Genomic DNA, 22,422 nt, shown 5'->3' on the forward strand with positions numbered 1-22,422 from the left:
TTTAGCTCCCTGAGGTCTACGCATAGCCTCACCTTGCCGTTGGGCTTTTGCGCTACCACTAAGGGTGACAACCACTCTGCACTTTCAATTGCTTCAATTACACCTCCTTTCTCCAATCTGTCCAACTCCTCTTGCACGGCCTCTCTGCAGCGAAAGGGAATGTTACGGACCTTGTGGCACACGGGCGTGGCACCTTCCTTCAGTCGTATCATGTGCTTGAATTTGGTCAACTCTCCAATCCCCCACTGAACACTTGGGGGATTCTCTTTCCACGCTTCTCCTTCTTGTCCTTCCTCCGTGTCCATCAACAACACTTTCTCTATTCCTCCAGGATTCAGTTGGATTCCTAGTGCACCCTGATCTTTCCACGCCAGCACTGAGGGTCCTTTTTCCGCCATATACAGCTTACAATTTGCTCGCCGTCCTCTAAATTCGAATGGTAACGGGCAGTACCCCAAAATGGGTATTCTTTGTCCCGTGTAGGTGACTGGTCTCAGATCCATTGGCCTTAGTTCTTCCTTGATTTCTCTCAAGACCTTCTCTTCCCACACCTTTCTCTGTACTATCGTGATGGGAGCTCCGGAGTCGGCTACGATGTCGACCTTCACGCCTCCTATGCTCATGTTGAGTATTGGTTTGCTGGACCCCTTGCAGTCCACGTCCAGGACTTGGTCGTCTATGTATAAGACCTCTTCCAAGTACTCTTCTTCAGCTTGCGTCTCTTCCTCCTCTGGTGTGCCCTGGTCTATATATTTGACTGCCGCCCCTCTGGGCTTCCGCCTGAACACTTTTTCATAATGTCCAAACACGTTACAGAATGCACATCTCGCTCTAAATGCTGGACACACCTTGTCATTTCCTAAGTGTGATGCGCTTCCACACCTGTAGCAACTTGTCCATTTCTCTCCACCCGCCTTCTGCGAAGCACTCGCGTTCTGCTGCCCTCGCTTGGCGTATTGGTATCTAGGTGGTCCTTGTTGCTTGGTTTTGTCCCCCTTGTTGTGCACCATCACTCTGCACACTGTTTGTGTGCTCCCTGCTTCTTTTCTGGCTGCTTGCGCACATCTTTTAGATAGCTCAGCTTTCTTGACCAAGGCCCAATCCTCCTTGAGAGGTGCGTCGCCATTCACCCACAGCTTCTCTTGTATTGTAGTGTTGGACGTATGCATGATAATTTGATCCCTTACCAGTTCGTCGTGCAGGTTTCCAAATCTGCAGGTTAGGGCTAGTTTTTGTAGCGCCGCGACGTATTCATCTACGGTCTCTCCGTTTTCCTGCTTTCTCTGGAAGAAATTGCTCCGATCTATGGCCACACATACTACTGGCCTGTAGTGCGTGTCCAAGTCCTCAATCGCATGCCGGAACGCATCCGTGTCTGTCGGATCTCTCGTGGATTTTACCAAATTGTCAAACACCCTTAAGCCCTCTGGTCCCAGATTGTGCAGGGGATTTTCCTCCTCCTCTGGCTGGTGTATTTCGCGTCGCTCTCTTCTTCCAAAGCTTCCAAGTAATTCAGGAAGTATCTCTTCCAGTCCTCCCACGGCATCACGGGTTCTCCCCTCTTTGGGAGGAAGGGCATCATGTTTGTGAGGGAAGTGGACGGTGTCGCCATTTTCTCGTTCCCCCTCGGGGCCTCCTGGGCGGGAACGGTGCGGTTGGGTGGGCTGCCTGGTGCTTGCCTTGCGTCCGTGTGGTCCCCTTGGACCTGTCCGCTGTTTGCGCCTCCTGCTGCACCCCTGGCATCCAGAGTTGCTTGCTGACCAGCCCCGTCCCCTCTACTAGGCTCCTCACCCTGTGCTAGCTGATCCGCCAGCTTTTTGCGACGGTGGGTCGGTGGTAGGTGTACTTGGTGTATGCACCTCCTTCTCCTTCTTGCTTTCTGGTTTGGCTTCGTCACAGGCTTTTGTGTCTTGGTTCTGCCCTCTGTTCTGGTGTGGCCACCACTGTTCTGTTCTGGTAGCTCCACGCAGTGCCTACCCGGCTGGTATGAAGTAGTGTAGGACCTGCAGCGTGCCGGACCCACGCGTCTTTTACTGCCCTCTGCCGCGCTCCACTGTAGTTCCTGGTGTCACTGTTGTGGCTCGTACCCTCTTCGATAATATATTTGTGTAATTTAAGGGCTCTCTTCGGCGTGTGTCCTCCTTTGCTTCGGTTCGTTTTTTTTTTCCGTTCGTTTTTTTTTCTTTTCTTCACCACGCCGTGTCCCGCCTCGTCGCCATTGTAGGAGGGTCCCTCGTTATCTAAATGATGACACGAAGCCTCAAGTGTCTTCAAGAAGGTTTATTACAGGAGTGCCGGAGCAGCGCGCTTTCTCTCGATCCGGCTCGGCGCCTAACAAAATGGCCGCCTTCCGGATCCGGTAAAACCCCTTCCGGTTCCTGCCTTCGCCTAGGAAGACTAGACCGTCACTACAGGTTCTGTTAACGTATATAATTTTACATACTGAAATTACTGCACCAAGAACAGGTGTATTTTCTTATTCTATTTATATGCGCTATTATATTGCACTGATAAGGCCCATAGAGCGCCTTACAATAAAACAGGTTTGAACAATCGACTAGAATTAACATGTAAGCAAAAATCTAAAAGGTGTTAAAGCCGACAGACTCTAACCAAGAGGCTTGCAAGTGTAAGGGCGATCGCAATCTTAGACCAAAGCAGACCTGGATTTACCACCCGATTCAGAAAATAACAAACTGGAATCAGCTCATGACATGAGGCAGGTCAAGGTCTCTGGCTACATTTCATCAGTTTCTGCATATTTTAGTAAATGTTATACTTTTATAAGCCTAGCAAGTTCAACGTTAAAAGTGCATTTTCAGGAAAACCTATCTCATCTCAAAAGCATTGTTTCAGTTAAACAGTTGCTATATCTAAAGCTGAAACTACGATAAGAAGATGGCCCGGTAGAATGAATTTTTATATCTAACGGTATGAGGGTTACTGAGCGGCAGTAGTGCAGAAATGTCCAAACCAGTACAAACCAGTAAACAAAGGTTCACACCACCACCGTTCCAATGGTCTGCATAACTACAGTAAGTGCTACAAGGTATGTCATATAATATCATCGACATAACTCTCGGTACCATGTTCCAATCAGACAGTGCCCCCCACTCTTTTCTTCACTCTGGTGATTACCATCGTTTGAAATCCACTTCTTCACATGTAGAGGTCTACTTATGTTCTCACCCAGTCCTCAGATTCTGTGTGCCTTTGCTTAACAGCACATTCTTGTTATGGTAAATTGTATTCTTCATTAACCTAGTATTCTTTGGGTGTTGCCAGGATGGTTTCTGTGTTAAATAGCCTGTTAAAAAAGAACCACGGCCCTCCCCCTTGGAGGACCGGGTATTGGACGGTCATCTTCCCGAAAAGACTATTTAATTAATATATAAAAAAGTATCAATAACATGGGGGATCCGCTGGCGACCGTTAGGGAGCAGTGGGGCGCAGATGGCCTAGAACTGGACGACGAGGACTGGAGGGAGGCTCTCTCCTCCCCAAAGGTAGTGGCTATTCAAATGAGACTTAGGCTGGTGCAAGTGAAGATTCTCCGCCGGTCATACACCACGTGGCCTCGGCTGGTGCACATGGGCTTGGCGGAGAGCGGGGAGTGCCAGAGGGGGTGCGGGGAGATCGGATCATTCATGCATATTTTGTGGCATTGCACTGAAGTACAGGACTACTGGGTCAAGATCCACGACAAGATCCGAGAGGTGTTGGGGGTGGATATAGCCCCAGAGATCCGACGATGCGTCCTGAATGTCTGGGAACCCACGGACCTGAACTCACATGGAAAGCAGTGAGTGACCCTGGCTTGTATGATAGCTAAACGCAACATTGCTCAGTTGTGGGGCGCCAGCCAAGCGCCCCCAGATCGGGAAGTGGATGGAGGACCTGGATTGCTGCATGTACAGAGAGAGATCAGTATATGTTGCTAGGGGCTGCCCAGGGAAGTGCGGGAAGGTTTGGGGAGCCTGGAATAGCTACAGAGGGGATATCTGCGTTCCACCAGATGTTCGAAATGTAACAGTGGCGTCGGAATCCCTGTGATCCCAAAATGTTATTATGTTGTATTATCTGGTAGTACGGAAATGTATATATAAGGCAAATGTGTTACTCCATATGTCACCTGATGCTTTTTCTTTTGATTTTGTTAATAAAAAGATAAAAAAAACAAAAAAAAAAGAACCATGGCAATCTGTCACTTCCTGCATAGGGTGATTACACTCCTGGGATTTGGTCCACTCTTTGTAGGTAAGGTGAAGGTATCCTACGTCTGGCGTACCTCCAGAGTGAGAGTCAATGGATACCTATTGCGTCAGATGTGTTTGGGTTAACTCTGTCACATCTACTTTTTGCCCTCTTCTGAACCACTGGCAATGCAGATGTAGCAGTCTCGGTCTACTGATGGTGTCAGAATTGGAGCTGTCAAATACAACTTCACTATTTTAGTGAACAGTGTACGGGTGTCATTGCAAAATCCTGTCTCGTTATTCCCAGCACTCGTCGGAGCACTAGAGGTTTACAGGTTCAGGTTATAAAATGAACATGGGCAAATCAGATGTGCTCTGCCTTGCCCTACCTGATGGGGAGAAGCAGCGGTTTTGGGAGACGCTCCTGTTCCGCTTGAACTCTAGCATGTTAAAGTACAGTGAGTACACAATACATGTCCTTTCAACCTTGGAGGGAGGGTGGATGCGAAGTACTTGCCGACTTTTTTCCCAACAAGACCTTCATCACTTATGAACAGGCGGAAGAGAACTTTGGCCTCGAACAGGGCCAATTCCTACACTTCTGAGGAATTCAGGATGTGGTGAAAATCACCTAGCCACAGTTCCCAGACATTCCACCCCTGACACGCAGTCTAGATATCCTATTCGCTTGTGGTACAGGTCGCAAATTAATTTCTTTCCTCTACAAAGCTATGAAACAGGATTCTACCCCTGCCTCCCCCCCCCCCCCCCCCAGGTGCTCCCATCTCGGGCTGCCTGGGATGAAAGATGTCCAGCTGGAGGAGAGACAATGGGCACACATAGGCTCCCTGTCACACGCACAGTCTCCTGTAATGCTAGGTTTAAATTAACGCACTTTCTTGCATCACACCTACCTAACCCCGGTATCCCTGAAATGCATTTCATGTGACAGGGGAGATAGATGCCCTAGATGTGCCACAGAGAAAGCAGGCTTTTTACATTTGCGATGGGATTGTCCACTGGTCAGGCAGTTCTGGGTGGAGGTGGTGGGCAGGATTGTTGCGGCCACAGACCTTCAGGGGAAGCTTGTACCCGGTATTGTTTACTTGCATTTGTCCAGAAGCCCAAGAAAAAGAGACTCCCATATAAGCTCCTATAATTAATGCTAGTGCTCGCTAGGCGCAGGGTAGCTATAACTTGGATGGGGCAGAGGGGCCCAGAAGTGCCCATCTGGCTTAAAGATGTCAGAGAATGGTCCCTGGACGAAGAAGCCCATATGAAACTCACCTGAAGGGACGAGAAGCTACAAGAGGACCTTATGGTTTGGCGTGAAATGTGTACCTCTGGGTTGGCGGAGAGGGAGCCCTCCGCGCAGGATACAACTGACAGCGAGGAGTGTGGGTTAGATGTAGATGGTGGGCCTAACCTCAATGAGGAGCGAGAGGACCGATCAGGGTAATATACACACAGGAAGTCAGTGGCATGCCCCATGCTCCTTCTACACTGTAAGACGCTTATGGATGATTATATTTCCTCATTGTACCTTCCTTCCCCGATGCTCCCACCTGTACTACGTGCCATTAATAATGTCAATGGTATGCCTACATACGCTGTCTCGATGCCAATTTGCTTTTGTATTTGTAAAATGTAAACTGAAAAATAAAGTTATACAAAAAAGTACAGTGAGTAGGAGTTGTGGAAGAGCATGGACAAGTGGAAAAAAACAATACCTTTTGTGGCTTGTGCAAAACGCCACCTTTAAAATGAAAGTGCTTCCCAGGCTGCTTAATACCTGTCAATTACTCCTTTTGTGGGTTTCGACCTCCACTCTCATCTATTTATCATATCTTTTAGGTAGCACCTGAATAAGTCTAGGGTTAAACCGGAGACAAAGGGATTGTCCACAGAAGGGTCAGGATATACAGTCACTGACTTGAGCAGATATTTCCTTGCAGTCTGGTTGAAGGATATGTTAAAGTGGTGTTGACCAGACAAAGATAAACCGTGGTGTTTTGTTGATCACTCCTATTTAGCACCGCCTACTTCACTCCAGAATTATACAGATGTAAATGTGGATGATGGAAGAGGAGTTGTTGCCTGATGCTGGTTGACATGTTTTGTGTTAAGTCACTTGAAACTTGCAAGGCAGACTTTTAATGAATATGCCCAAATAAGACACTGGTTGATGATCCCACGGTAAAGGCAATGTGCTCTACAACTTCACATACAGTCCGTACTGTTTTGCAGAGTTCTACCATACTTGCATATTTGTTTGCTATGTATGTTATATGGTATCCTGTAAGGGCTTGATAGACCTATGTTTTGGGTCTGACAAGAGTCATTGGGGAAAGAATGACAGATTGACTTTAGTGATGAGAACGCAGGGCTTATGTAGAGTATACTAATTAAAAGTGGTAGAAGACGGCATGAAGTTGACACACTACTGAAAGTGCTTAAATAGTACTACGCTCCAGTGAGACTTAATGTTCTAGATGGCCAAATCTGTTTTGTGTTGGAGAGGCTGTGGATGGTGCATGTCTGATAAACTCTGTCTGGTCATTCAAGCCAGAATTTTATCAGATAGTGGGAATTGATGTGCCTATTAGTTTCCTTCTAGGCCTCCGGTAACTGACCCAGTGTCCAGTAATTTCCTCTAAGGCCAAGCTAGCAACTTTATTGCTAATTATTTTTGGGTACAGTGGTGGCACAGTTAATGGAGAAATTGTTTTACAGGCTGTGGAACATGTCGACAATGGATTATGTCACTTATTTGCTGAATGACTCTTAGGACAAATTTTTACAGATTTGACTGTCGTAATATGGAGAAACTAATTTCCGTAGACATTTGAGAGTGATTAGATTGTCTGAAGACGTGTTACTACCTTGCATATAACATTTGTTTGGGTTTTTTGCAGAGGAGAGTTGATCCAGACATGAGGGGGATTATGGGACTAGGGAAAATGACAGGATAAGTTAGCATTGGACCAGACAAAGTTTTGGCGTTTAGGGATTTAGGGTAGGGATTATCCTGGAAGGATACTTGCATTGCTTCGCGCTTTCTTAAAGTGACTAATGGGCGCAAAGACTGTGCCAGCACAAGACAAGGCCTTTTACAAAATAGCAGCACGAGGCATTTGTGTTGGTTGTACACTAAATTCAAATAAAAATCCTCTGGAAAACTAAGTATGTTAATTTTGTATGTTGTGCAGCAAATGAAAAGAAAATGGGATGACCAAGTGAAGAAGGTTGAAGAACTGGCTGCTCAATATGAACGAAAGCCGCTATGTCCTGTTTACAAACCTAAGCTATACCAAACATGGCAGCCCGCTTCTGTTTGGAATCTCTTCTATCGGCAGGCTCAAGCCTTCAGTTTTGCCAAAAGCTGTAAAGAGGTGAGAAATGGATGTTTCAAACATATACGTTTTGAGAAAGTAATCCTGACATCTAATTTTAGTTGTTTTGTTTTTAGGCTAATAATTTGAGCTCAGACCTGTTTCTATGCAATGTATTTGTTTGACCTGTTGTTTTACTGTACTGGTCTCAGACAATATGAGTAGATTTCTATCTACTTGCTTTCGGAGTCCTGCTATTGAATTGTCATCTTGTCATTTAAAGCAGTGACATGCCTCTTTGTAACGTTATGCCATCTTGTAGTACTGATGTTGAGTGCATAATATAAATATATTATGCAAAAGACTGCAGTGTAAGATTTGTGTAGATTCCCTCTCTATCTCCCAAAAGAAAACTTTGACGGAAAATCATTGTTTTTGTTCCATAGTCTTTTTTGTGGGTAGCAGTACACAAACCATTCTACAGCAAGAGTTGCGAAGATAGTACCACTTTAGTATAAAGTGACACTATGTGATCTTTGAAGAACTTCTTAATTGAGAGCCCACACACTGGATGATCCTTTGACAGGTTGATTGAGTAAGGTCCGGATCCAAAAGGAATGCTGTTGCATGGGAGCAGGCATTCCACGTGGGTCCACCCCCCTCTACTATATTTCAATCACTGGTAATTGTTATTAGCAGTTAATAGCTGGTAATAGGTGAGTGTTTGTAGTAGAAATTTCACATAGAAAGTGTGTGTTTTGGAGAATGCACACTTTACTGAGTATTTTCTTGACAGTGACTGCAGATATGTGCTGTCTAGATCAGTGGTTCCCAAACGTTGTAGAGCTACGACCTCATTTTTAGAACGATATACTTTTACCACCCACCTACGTATAATAGACATGAGGCGGGGCAATTTTTGCATGTAAATAAAGCATCATGTGGTAGGTCATTGTCATTGACAGACAGCACATTTTCCATTGAAATGGTCACTGACTTTGCAGAGACATACTGTTTTACTTCTAAAACTATAAAGCACACAAGTGATTGTGTGGAAATGGGATTTTTGTGAATATCATATGTGCATCACCAAGTAAAGTGTCTTGATCTGTTTTGATCCTATTAAAATTTCTGTTTCCAGTACACATCAGATTCACAAAAAATGCTTCATTTTTGGGATAAATAATGGCAGCCAGGAGATCTCTTGCTGCACCACCTGAAGTGTGTTAGTAAATGTATCAAGCCGCAGTTGCCCACCTCAAAAATGACCAGCTACGAATTGGTCATCTATAAATGACCTTTAGAACATGGCTGTTGTTTCCTGTCATTCCATATTCTAAAAGTCATTTCTGCTTTCCTAACTGCTGAGTGCATCCAGTTCATTTACAGGTACTTACATTTTGTTGTGTGTTAGAAAAAAAGAACACACTACTTCCTTTCCTTTAACACTTCCTGTACACCAGTAAGGTTGTCACATAATTCACATAGAAACTCCTCTCTGGGGCGTGGCCAAGATGGCGGGCGGCTAGGACGTGTTTTCCGATTGCTCCGAGCCGCCGCCAACATAAGCACTGAAACGAGCCCACCAGATCCTTCCTGTGGCCTTCAGGAGTGAGTACGAGCTACGGAGGGCAGGGGGCACAAGCGAAGGCTCGTGGAGAGTAAGCAGACTCTTGGGTGCGGCACCCTTTGGGCTGAGCAACGTGGCCGGCTGCAGAGCTTGACTATGGGCTTCGCCAGCCCATAGTCTTCGGAGCTTCGGAGCAGACCCCGGTTTGTGGGGGGGACGGCCTCCCCTATCACTGGCCTGCCACGACCGTGGGCTGAAAGAAACTACGAGAACCGCGGCGGAGGAGCACTGGGCGTAGTCTTCGGAGCTTCGGAGCAGACCCCGGTTCGTGGAGGGGACGGCCTCCCCTATCACTGGCCTGCCACGACCGTGGGCTGAAAGAAACTACGAGAACCGCGGCGGAGGAGCACTGGGCGTTTCCCGGAGCTCTCTGCCAGGGATGTAGAGCGGTGGAGCTCCGGGTCGTGTCTGCACCCCCGCAGTGCCTGGGGGATTGAAGATGGCCCCCATTTCCCTTCTGTTGGTTGCCGAGGAGGGCAGTGGCCTGACGGCGGAGCTCCGGGCTGTGGCTGCGGTGCGTGCTGCCTGCCGGGTCGTGGTTAGGCCCCAGCTAGCAACCACGCACGTCCAAGGTGAGTGGCGGCACTCAAGGGTGCTGAGGCCTGGAGAAGAGGTTCCTCCCCCCCTCCCTTCTGTCTACACACGTAATTAGGGAGCACATTGTCCAGCTGGCTGCGGAGATAGGGAGATAGTCGGCGCAGGCGTCGGAGGAATAGGCCCCTGTAGAGACCAGGACCCTGGGTTACAGGGGGATCACTGGCCGGACTGATCCGATACAGCAAGCACGAGGGTGGCAGAGGAGTCGGCCGCATCGAACACGCTCTGCGCCCTGCAGCACATATAAAGAATAACACGGAGGCATAGGCTCGGCAAAGCCCGGGGCATACCTGGTATCACTAGAGTACCCACAGCTCGGTGATCTCCCACCCAAGACCTTCTCTACCGAAGGCGGCTTGATCACCGCTAAAGAGAGGAATACGGCATAGCTGCTTCAGTGGCGAAGGACAAAACTCTACAGGCTCTCTGCTGATAGTGACCAAGGAGCGGCGGGCCAAATTAAACACCCATATGTGGTTCCTGGATCACATCAGCTATAGGGCAAGCACCTACTTCCTGGGAACTATGAACACTGGTGTGTGCTGAAACCACACAACGGGTGTCCTCCCCAGAGTCTCTACAGACTAAGATCGAGGGAGCAGTGCGGAGGTCACCTGTAGGTGTTGAGACCAAAGGGTCTGTCTGCGACACAGGGCATAAGTGAGTGGGCTGACTGGTGGCAATTACTACGGTAAACCACAACGACATGACTGGGAGCAGAACAAAGAAAGAGCGCTCCCATAAAGAAATGTTTGGCAAGTCAGGAAGCACCAGTGGAGAAGACAAAAACGCAAATATAGGGATGGATGCTAGGTTGGACACTGAAGACGGGGAGGGTCCGGTAACCAAGTAATTCCTGGGAATGGTATTCTCCTCCTTGCGCGCAGACCTCCAGGTGATGAAGACAGAAATCGCAACAGAAATTCGGGAGGTATGCCGCGATGTGGATGAGGTGGGCGAGAGAGTGGCCAAGCTAGAGGACAGGGAATGCAGCCGGAAGGAGGTCCTCAGGCTTAAAGAGCAACAACTGGCTCTACAGGCGCACAATGAGGATTTGGAGAACCGATCAAGGAGAAATAATATAAGAATCAGAGGTGTACCATCCAAAGTGGAAGGTTCCAACTTACGGGATTATGTCACGGGCCTCTTCCGACATGTCCTGGGCCTCGCAGAAGACTCCACCTTGCAGCTGGACCGGGTCCATAGAGTGGGGCCTGAAAGACTAGGAAAGGGACCCCCGGAAGATATACTGGTAACTGTGCATGATTTCCAAATTAAAGAGGACATATTTAGAAAAGCCAGAGATTCACATCCAGTCCAGTTTAAAGGTCACTCTCCGACTTTCTTCCAGGATCTCTTTACAAAAACTTAAAGACTTCCGCCCAGTTACAGAACATTTAAGGAAATCCAACATACCCTATGCATGGGGCCATCCTTTTTGCATTATTTTCCGATATGAAGAAGCACTCCACCAAATCAGATCCCTCAAAGAGGTCTGCACCCTTTTACACATTAATGTACAGGACGCATTGAAGAACAGCCTTACTCTTCCAAGCGACCCAGCCACCATCACCAAAGAAAGACAGGCAGTGCTACAGGCCCTTTCTGCAGAATCCACTCTCTCAGAGGCGTCTTGATTTGAAAGCAGCAATGTCCTGGGGGTACGGGGAGGAACCAATGTGAACACCGTGGCGGCGGCGGATGGGCTGGAGGACTGAAGATGATTCGCCCTGTAGACATCTCCATCTTTTTGCAGGAGACTCATTGTTGGAATAGACTTCCCAAGGGTGGCCACTTCTCACCCCGACTCACTGGATTTGACTGACTCTGGTCATCTGTTGTTTTACCTGTTGTATCCTTTATTTTTTTTATGGTATCTTTTTGTCTTCTCTCACTTCTTTCTCCTCCTCACCAACTGAGTCCTTATGTAGGTAGCAGGCGCACTAGGGACTACATGGCAAAGATTCTACTCACTACCCCTCTGTAAAGACCAAGACTTAGCAGTTTGGCGGCTGTAGGGCGCCCCGAGGATACCTGACACATATCATTTGATTAGTGAGCCTTAAGGTGCGAGGCATCAAGAGCTCAGTAAAGTGCAAAGTGATTCTTTTAGAACACTCGGGAAGAGATGTCTGTTTGCTACAAGAGACTCATCCATTGGCCAGGGACACCCACCGCTTGCATTTACCCAGGTTTCCCAGACGATATTGGACTTCAGACACAACTAAGAAAAATGGGGTTGCTAAATTACTTGCACAGAAATTCCAAGGTAAGGTCATCAACACGGTTGCTGAACTTAGAGGCAGGGCACTGGGGATTAGGCTTCTGTGGGGCCATATGCAGTTTACGATGGCGTCTACATAAGCACTGTATGAACACCAAGAATGCTTCCTGATCAACTTCTTTAAACACGTTCTAGCCACTCCTGATCGAGCAGTGGTGATAGGTGGTGACTTGAATCTCGTAATGCATACAGACTTAGACCATTCTGTGAAACGTACTACACAAGCTGGGACTCTTTCACAGACCAGGCTTTAATGGCTTGCGAACTGCTCCCTTAACGACATATGGAGACAAACACACCCCTTCACTAGGGATTCTGTGTTCTTTTCAGCTCCCCATAAATCCTATGCTCACATAGATCATTTTCTAATTACAGATGCCCTAAAACAATGCGTAGCTGATGCAGCGATTGAACCACGTTCTCTTTCTGATCACGCTATCACTGAATCTTGGTGCTTGCCAACCGCGCTCATTGCGTTGGCAACTCCGAGACGTCATGTTCCAATCAGGTCAGACTGTCAAAGCAATCCACAAGGCGATTACAGAGTATCTCACCATCAACGATCACGAGGAGGTACACCTCGCCACTGTATGGGAAGCATTAAAATTAGTAATATGCTGCAAATTAATAGCGATCTCAGCGGGTGAAAACAAGCTTCATAAAGAGCAGAGGAATCAGATAGAGGCGGCAGTAGCAGGTCTAGAATCAATACATAAACATCTGGAGGGAATTGGAAAAGAAACATCTACTCCTGCGCCGCTGAGACCTAGACAGAGCATAATATGCCTTACTGCATCTTTGGCATACTTTTTTTGTCAGTTGCGTTCGCTCAAGCCGTAAGTTAGCCCACACATTGCGTCAGAGGGAGGTCTCCGGAACGGTGTCGGCGATTAAGACTCCGTTGGGGATAATAATACACTCAGGCTTCGAAATTGCTGAACCCTTCCGAGCCTTCTACAGCAGGCTATATGCAGGAGAAGCCTCTCCCTCCGTAGACCTAGATTTATATCTGCACGCAGTGCAGCTAACCAGGCTCCGTCCTGATATTGCCTCTCCCAACGTCCCATCCAAATAGATGAGGTGATGCCGGCAATAGCCCGCCTCAAAATTTCAAAATCGACGGGCCCTGATGGCTACCCCACTATTTTACCAGAAGTTCTGCCAGATCTTAGCTCCTTTGCTGATGACTTTTTTCGTTGACTCTGGATGTTTGCCTGACTCCCTCTCTGAAGCTTCATTCTCGGTCATTTAAAAACCTTCTTAAGAGCCTTTGGATTGTGCCTCTTATAGCCCTATCTCGTTGCTCAACGTTGATGCAAAAATATTTACAAGCATATTGGCTGCTCTCATGAGTCCATACATGGCAGGTCTAATTGATCCCAACCAAGCTGGGTTTATCCCATTGAGGCAATGCGGGGATAACACCAAACGGCTCATACACCTCACAGATATCATCCACCGCTCTCGAGAGGAGGCCCTCCTACTCTCTGTCGACACAGAAAAGGCCTTTGATAGGATCCACCGGCCATTTCTATTTGATATGCTCTGCCGATTCGGCTTTGGGGAGAGATTCCAGGGCTGGAGGAGATGCATTTATAACACCCCCAGGGCTTCTGTTCAGAGTCCATGCACACACTTCAGGGCCTTTCCCCATAAACTGAGGACAAGGCAAGGTTGCCCCCTGTCCCCTTTGCTATTCGCCCTGTATATGAAGCCGATTGCACAAAGAATCAGAGACAACCCATCAAGTTCGCGGATTCGCCTGGGAGCAGCTTGTACGCTGATGATGTGGTTCTATCCTTGACCAATCCCACGTCTTCGCTCTAGGCCCTGGTGGATGAATTTGGTTGTTTTAGTGGGGTATCCGGGTTCAAGGGAAATCTTTCTAGGTCACAAATCCTAAATCTCTCAGCCACCCCTGATTTTTATTTTTTTTTAACCGTATTTTTACTGACATTTTACATTTACAGTGACATTTTGCATTGAATCACACTTCTTCGGAACACAGTTACTCATATTGCTATCATAATGCTTTGTTATTCCTGCGGTGAATAGTTATGTCCTGCCACTATGGAAATCTTTCTAGGGAGAATTGCTAAATTTAACTGGGGGGAAGAAAAACTGGGGGGGTGTTCATGGGATTCTGGGTACACATGTCGGATGAAGGCTTATGGAGGCTTGTGACTCGGTAAACGGTGGTTCCACAAGTTACCAGGGGCAAAATGAGGGAACCTGCGGTCGGTCTATTTCTGGGGGTCCAGCTTACACTGAGGGCGTAGAGCCCGTCCCTAATACCAAGTAACTTTAACTGCATATTGCGGGAGGTCTGGCATCCACGTTAGTGGCCTGCAACTGCGCGTCTTGTGGTGTGGGACTCTCTCCGGGTCCTCATGGGTTAGTGATTGTTTGAACTGATTCAATAGGATAGCCCAGTCCAGTGATATAGGGTGTTTGCGTGTTCCTTTCGCCTCCTCTTCTCGTAATGTTTCTTCCTCCGCCAGTGCCCACTTGTGTCCCCGCCCCCACCCATGCAGCAATCGGAGGGCCTGTAGGGGACCGCCAGTGCATGGCTATGTTCCGATTTGCCAGTAAAATGGCCAGGGAAACAAATCTAAGGGGCACTTTAGTTGTTTCCTCCTCTGATAGATTCCCAACGCACAGGCCTCCCACGTATTCAGAAAAGTAAGCCCGGTGAGGTCCTCGAGTGTCTTATGAATGTGTTGCCAGTACGATTGCAATGTGGGACAGCTCCAAAATATTTGTTGGAAGTCCGCCGCCTGTGATTGACACCTGGGGCATAAGAACTGGGTGTCGGGGTAAAAGCGGTGGAGATGCTTTGGTGTCAAGTACGCTCTATGCAGGATATAAAACGGTATGTTTTTGAATCGAGCGTTTCGAGACACCTTCTTAGGGTAATCAAGAGCCCTTTCCCATTCTTTCTCGTGTAGAGAGCGGCCAAATTCTTCTTCCCAGGTGGCCCGCACGATCTCTAGTGGTTTGTTCCCGAGTTCCCTAATGGCTTTATAGATCCAGGTGACCAAGTGTCGCCCCACTCCCATGTGTAAAATTCTGTGTACGACTGGGTGCGTGGCTGGTTCGCCTGTCGTGAGGTCATGGTATTGGTGATAGTTTGCGAGGAGTTGATGGTGGAGTAGAAACTGACCGGCAGGGAGATCATGGTCCTCTATCAGTCGTTGGAAGGGCCTGAGCTGGCCATCTTCAAATAGCGACTCCGCTTCAGTGATACCACAGTCTGTCCATGTACTTAGCGTTTTAGGTGTATAGTAGTGTTCACGTTTGGGCCATCCGACCAGCGGAGGGAGGGGGAACACGGAGGACTCCCTGATGACATACGGTGTATCCTTTGCATACATTTGCGTGACACTGTTACCTGTATGGGGTATGTACGCTTTGGTTTGGTGCCGGGTAGGAGTAGTCGCCCGAGTTCAGGAATTGGCACTGGACCATTTGTGGTGTATGTCTCCCCTATGCGTCTGCCTGCCGCCCAGTAGGAAAGCCACTGCAGTTGTACAGCTAGGAGTTAGGATTCGAAGGATGGGGCGGCCAGTCCTCCTTGCGTTGTGGGTAGTTGTCATTTCGCTAGGGCTATCCTGTGTCTGCTCTTCCCCCATATCAGTGAGCCAAGGAGTGCGCCTAAGTCTCGAAAGAAGGTTCTGGGCGGGATTATTGGCAAGTTCGTGAAGTAGTATAATAGTCGCGGGACCAATATCATTTTAGTGATGGCCACTCGGCCAATCGGGGCTAACGGGAGGCTTTTCCAGAATCCTACAGAGGACCTGATACCAGCCAGAGCCCTACGGTGGTTACCTTCGTAAATGTCCGGGGTGTGATAGAGATGGACCCCAAGGTATCGGGGAGCCTCTGCGCTCCAAGCGATGGTCCGATCTCCCAGTCTGACGACCCGGGGGGAAGGTTCGGGTGCAGCGGGTACACCGTAGACTTCTTCCAGTTTACGCTTAACCCGGAGACCTCCACGAATTCCACTAGTGTGGCCCAGATAGGCGTCAGGTCCTCGGTGATGTCCCTAATATATATTAGGAGGTCATCGGCATACATAGAAACACTGTGTATGGTATTTCCTACGGGAATGCCCCATTGTTCCCCCTCCCGTCGCAACCGCGAGGCCAGTGGTTCCACCGCTAGGGAGAAAAGCAGAGGCCAGAGTAGGCAGCCCTGCCTCGCTGTACCTTGAACTCTGGTGAGATCTAGCGCCCTATACGAACACGTGAGGTGAGTCTGGTGTATAAGAGACAAGTGTATACCAAGAGAGTAGGGCCAAGTCCTATTCGTTGTAGAACCGAGAAGAGGTACTGCCTTGTGATGGTGCCAAAAGCCTTTTCCAGGTCAAGTATAAGGCAGGCCGCTCGGGGGTGAGTGACGCTTGCCTGATCCTGGACATGAAACAGTCGGCGTATATTCTGAGATGTGTTTCTGCCTGGGACGAAACCACACTGATCGGGGTGTACCAGGGGCCGTATAATTTGTGTGTATCTATCCACTAATATCTTGCCTAGGAGCTTGCAATCGGTGGAGAGAAGCGTGATGGGGCGGTAGGATGTTAGTAATTGAGGGTCACGGTTGGGTTTCAGGAAGGTCACGATAACAGATTCCCGGATTTCGGTAGCTCACCAGTGTCTAATGCTGAGGCATACATCGTCCCCCAATCCATTAGGGAGGAGAAGGTCTTGTAGTATTCTAAGGGGAATCCGTCTAGCCCCGATGCCTTGTTGCGAGCCAAGGAGCATAGGGCATGAGTAATGTCTGCTGGCTATATCTTCGCCTCAAATGGTGTACTATCCTCCCTTGTAATCACAGGGATTGCCAGGGGGTCTAGAAAGTGGTCTATTATGTCCTGCTCAACCAGGGTTGGGTGCCGGTAAACTTCCGAGTAGTGTTGGTGGAATGCTGAGAGGATCTGGTCTTGGGATCGTACAAGGTCACCATGGGGGTCTATTACCTCAGTGATGGGGTTCGTACTGCTGTCTTGTTTGGCTAACCATGCTAGCAAGGAACCCGTTTTATGCATTCGAGTTGCATATAACCTGAAGTTGTAGCGTCGGAAGTCGACGCAAGCCGTCATGTATTCTGTCCTGGCCTCGGCGACCCTCGCCGCAGCTTCCTCCGACATGCCCTCCTGTTTAGTAACGGTGGCAAGGTGGTTTTCGGCTTTGGTGAGTGCTTGCTCCAAGGTCCGTTTTACTCCTACTACTTGTTTGATGCATTCTCCCCGGGCTACCACTTTGAAGGTGTCCCATTCTGTCAATGTGGAGGATGCTGTCCCTGCGTTGTGTGCAAAGTAGTCCTCTATACTTTGCCCTTGGTTGTGTGTGAAAACTGGATCTGCTAGGCATTTTCGCGGGAGGCGCCATGTAGGGATTGGGGGTGCGGAGGTCTCCAGTTTATGTGCAGAATGTGAGCATCGTGGTCAGAAATGACCCTCCCATATAGTCTGTGTGGTGCACTTTGGGCAAAACCGCCGCAGAGCATAAGAATCTGTGTAGACGGACTCTGAGGTTATGTGGGACGGAGTGGAACGAATATAGCCTAGTCTGCGGGTGTTGCATTCTCCATTCGTCGGTAAGTGCCCATTGTGTGACCCAGGTTTTGAAGCGTTCTGTTTGTTTCTGGGCGGTTGAGTGTGTGGGTGGGGGTGGGAACGGTCTAGTGTGAGGTCTAGTGTGCAGTTGTAGTCGCCCCCTAGAATCCATGTTACGGAGGCAAATTGAGCGTGTACCCTGCCCTCCTTGTCTACCACCCGTCTAAGTTCCTGGAACGGGGTCCCCGGTCGGATCCAGATCAGTGCTCCCAGTGCATAAGCGGAGTAGGACGTGGCACATATGGTACCTCGCCATTTGGATTGTAGCCTGCGTAGCTCAGTGTTAGTGAGGTGCGTCTCTTGTAGGAACGCGATTCGGGCGTTTTGGCGCTTAGTGTATGAGTATACAGCATATCGTTTGTGTGGCGTGTGAAGACCACGGGCGTTAAGAGTTAGGATGTCAGTATTCTGTGTCTTCGTAGCCATGTGATGTCGTCAGTGCTTTTTTGGATAGGCTGTGCCTGTCAGGACCTAGTGACCAACGAGTTCCCTGTGGTGTGAGGAGCATATGCGTTACCGTCTGCCTCCCATAAATATGTCCCGGGTACCCTATTACGTATATTTCCATGAGGGGGTGGGTTGATGCCGAACAGGGGTAGGGAACTGTAAAAACTGGGGTCGGGAAACGTTCCCAATGCGGAGGACCCATTACCAATCAGCAATACATCCAAACCTACTCTCTCTAACAGGAGAGTACAACAGTAAACAATGGGGGTGGCAGTGCGCGCTAGGCGAGACGTTTCGCCGATCGGACCTTTGTAGCAACCTGGAGCACCATCTGGAGCCAATCAAATCATGTCTGTCGCATGTTTTTAAGAGGGGAGTACAGAGTATGTAAGTCATTTGGGGTTGTCAGTGAAATCCATTCATGCTGGGGAGGAGTTAATTTGGTCATCTATCATGGTATCAGTTGTCTGGGGGTGACGAGGGGCGGTGTAATGGAGTCCATTCTGGAAGCCGTATCATCGCTGTCATCTTCCCCTCCTGAACAGAAGAGGTGCGGTGCTTGATCAATGTCTTCCATCTGAGAGGAGGCCTGCAGGTCAATCACTGCTTGTAGAGCCCCGCGCCTGTCTTTCATAATTTGTTCGAGATCCGGGGAGTCTTGGGTGCCAGTTCGGGTCCATGCCTTTGCCCCGCTGTGTTGCTGCTTTGGGGAGCGTCTCCCGGGTCGCGGTGGCTTAGAGGTCGGGTCACGCGTGTAGTCTGTTCTGGATTGTTGTGTGCAGTGCTGGTCCGGCCATTCGTGTGCCTCCTATGCACTCGTGAAGAAGACGGCCGAGCCGTTATAGAGTATTTTGAGACGGGCAGGGAATAGAAGAGAGTACTGAATTTTGTTCGCTCCCAGCCGAAGTTTTACTTCCAGGAACGACGATCTTTATTGTTGCACCGCTCGTGCATAGTCCAGGAACACCATTATCTGCCTGTTTTCTAGATGGAGGGGGCCCGTTTGTTTGGCCGCTCGGAGCACAGCATCTCGATACCGAAAATGCAAGAATTTCGCCAGCATCGGTCTGGGGGGTGTTCCTGGTGGGGGCTTGCGGGCTGGTACTCTGTGAGCACGTTCAATAGAGAAGAACGCCGTCCTCTCCGCTGCGGGGGTGAATGATTTCGCCCAAGTTTCCATGTATACCAGTGGGTCCTTGCCTTTGATTCCTTCCGGAAGACCCAGTACGCGAATGTTGCAGCGGCACAAGCGCCTTTCCAAGTCGTTCGTACGTTCCTCAATGGTGGACAGGTGGCTCAGGACTTCCTGCAGCGTTGTTTGGTGTGCCTTGATGGTGGGCTGCATTGCAGCCAGTTTCCTCTCCCCCTCCTTCACTTTGTCTGCAAGCTTGCGGTGATCATCCCGTATGAAGTTGATATCCGTTACAAGGGTGCCTAGTCGCTCCTCCATAGAGATCCTAGACTGTTCCATGGCCGTCAGTACTTGATCCAGCTTGTCTGAATTTGATGGGTCTGTCTGAGGCGCTGTAGATGCGGCCACGGTCCTGGTGGTGGGCATGTTTTCGGGGGCGGTCTCAGGCAACGTGGTTTGCTGGGATGCCCTTGGTTTCCCCATTGTGACGATTATGAGGGTCCTTTATGTTGTAGACGTCATGGAGCACGGCGGGTGTAGGTTCGGTGGGCGGTTGGTGCCTAACTCGTGGGACGCTGAATTATTCAATTTCGGCGATCTTCGTGATGGAGGGCAGCTCCTGATCCGGGTGTCACTGCGCCCAAATTCGATTCCCGACAGGTCGTGGGAGGCCGAGTGGTACTGCACGTGTCGGCCCCAGTGAGCAGGGTGCTGCAGGGGTCCCCAAAAGGGGTGTGTCTGTCTGTTCGTTTTGTGCGCCCTTGGTAGGGTATATAGGCTGGGCCTGAGGGGCAATAGAGGTTACGGCATCGCCATGTTAGGGTCAGGCAGCGTCCATTTTAGGCACGTCTTAGGCTCCCAGCCGTGAGGTTGGAAGGAAGGGAAGGCCTGTGGTCGTAGCAGGGAGCCAGTGGCTCACCTTAGAACCTTGTGCGTGAAATGACCAGTAAGGCTCCCAAGGTGTGGCCTCAACATTTCTGCTTACTGTGGGTCCCAGGCGCCATCTTGGGTCTTGACAGTCTCAGGGAAAGGATAGCAGAATAAGAAGGGGGTGAAGGGGGTCCCCAATCTGCCTCTTGCCGCTGGCTCAGTGGAGCAAGGTGTCCGTGGGGGGCCACCGGATCGCGGTCTTAAGTGTGCTGATTCGCCCAGGACTCGGTCGCCATCTTAAGTCCAGGCGCCAGAGATGAAGGGCTCCCTCAATTGGCGCTAACCTACCGCAAACCGGAGTTTTCACCGCGAGTCTGTGGTGCAGCGATCCGGCGACTGGAGCAGATGCGGCGGCTTGGCAAGTCCGGTCTTTATCAGCAAAGGCAGCTGTTGTCCGCGCTGCTCAGGGTCTGCGGGTCGGAGCGGACATGCACCATCTTGTTACTGCCAGCCCGGGTCCCGTTTTCTTTATTTTGATTTTCCCGCAGCCGCCGTTGTCAGGTCCGGAACGAACCAGCGGGTGCAGCTTACCCTCTGGTGCTGGTTCGGTGTTTCAGTGACCCAGATCGACGCTGCATAGCGGGCGAAGTGCTGGCCCGACCGTAGAACCTCAGCGGAGCGCGTCTGCCCACATAGCTGGCTTGGCCACGCCCCTCCTCAGCCACCCCTGATACGCTGGCGGCCTTGACTACTCCATTCCCATTTACCTAGGCCGGTGACCATATATCACACCTAGGTATCTCGTTGGCACGTACTCCAAAGAAAACGGTAGCGGCCAACGATGACCCACCCTTGGAGCAAAAGACTAAAACTCTAGCCACATGGACCCGGACAGGCCTCTCCTGGGCAGGGTGTATCACTGCGGTAAAGATGACAATCATGCCACTTATACTCTATGTCTTTCAGACTATCCCCCGCTCCCCACCCTCGACCACCCTACGTAACTTGCAAAAAGCTATCAATCACTTTATATTGGGTGGTAAGCACCCACGACTCAACTCTCACCAGATTACTAAGCCTAAAGGAGGAGGGAGAATGGGGGCACCAGTGGTGTTGAGATACTTTCAAGCATCTACTCTTTATCTTGGAGTGGAATCGCCCCCTCTCAGAGAAGCATTGGTCATCCATGGACAAATCTATTGCAGTGGTGAACATATGGCAAGAGATCTGGCTTCCTTGTAAACACAGGGTGTGGGGGCTCTATTCCTCCCCGATAACGGCGACTACCCTAAAAGTTTGGGAAGTAAAACGAGCAGTGATGGATTTACTACATTCCCTTGCCCGATGACCCCGTTGACAACCCTGACTTCCCTCCTGGATGTAACTCAGAACCATTGCAGGGGTGGCGTGAGAAGGGCTGCAAGAGGGTAGGCACACTATTTGATCAGAATGGGATCATTCCCTTCGATCAGCTTCAGCAATCCTGGTATCCGATCTCTTCACATACAATCAGGTACGTCACTGGGTAACTTCCCCCAATATGAGACCAGGAGCTTCCTGACAATTGACGCACTTCGAAAAGTGGCTCATCACTAAAAACGTAGACAAGCGCATCATATCAGAACTTTACGCTCTGATCTCAACAGACGCCACTTACACAAAATCCAAAGGGCAGCCGAGGTGGGAGGAGGAAATAGGCAGAACACTCACAGACAAAGTATGCCAGGACATACATTATAGAATCCATCTTACTGCGCATGATATCCTGGGCACGGAGGCAGCATAAGGTAGCCTTATATTGGTACTTAACACCAGCCCAATTGAACTATTGGAATATAGACCATCCAGCCACTTGCGGGCGTGGATGTGGGCAGATGTGCTCACTGGTACATTTACTATGGCATTGTCCCAAATTGGTTAGATACTGGGAATTGATTCTTCAGGACATCAATGAAGCCTTTAATACAAATGTCCTGCGTTTCCCAGCCTATACTCTGCCAGGTCTCCACAACCCCCTGACCTTTCCCTTGCGCTCCCTTAGAGGAAGGCAGATAGCCTTAGCTCTTAATGCTGCAAGATTGGAACTACTTGCTCACTAGGGTTCCACAGTAGTTCCAGACCACACTGCATGGTTGAGAAGGCTGTGGACTGTGCTTGCGATGGAGTGCATGTCTATGGTGGTGGACAATACAGCTGAAGCATATGCGGAACTTTGAGCACCATTTACCACACTGTTAAACAAGTAATTCAGGGAGGGGAATTGCCCCAGGATCCGGCGAATCCTACGCCTCACTTTCACTACCCAAGATACGGGCAC

The 22,422-nt window shown here is 49.4% G+C and overlaps 2 protein-coding genes across 2 annotated transcripts in view; one reads left to right on the forward strand and one right to left on the reverse strand.

Moving 5' to 3' along the window:
• CASP3 (caspase 3) overlaps positions 1–22,422 on the reverse strand; it is a 350,335-nt gene that overhangs the window by 288,923 nt on the left and 38,990 nt on the right. The gene's annotated exons all lie outside the window — the stretch shown is intronic.
• The window catches only part of PRIMPOL (primase and DNA directed polymerase), a 390,575-nt gene that overhangs the window by 22,856 nt on the left and 345,297 nt on the right, over positions 1–22,422 (forward strand). The window contains exon 2 of the mRNA XM_078678013.1: positions 7,406–7,588. Within this exon, the coding sequence (XP_078534139.1) occupies positions 7,409–7,588 (180 nt within the window). The 5' untranslated portion in view covers positions 7,406–7,408. The remainder of the gene's footprint in view (positions 1–7,405; positions 7,589–22,422) is intronic.

This window comes from Lissotriton helveticus, chromosome 2_2 (genome assembly GCF_964261635.1).
Source record: "Lissotriton helveticus chromosome 2_2, aLisHel1.1, whole genome shotgun sequence".
In the NCBI taxonomy this organism is placed as follows: Eukaryota; Metazoa; Chordata; class Amphibia; order Caudata; family Salamandridae; genus Lissotriton; species Lissotriton helveticus.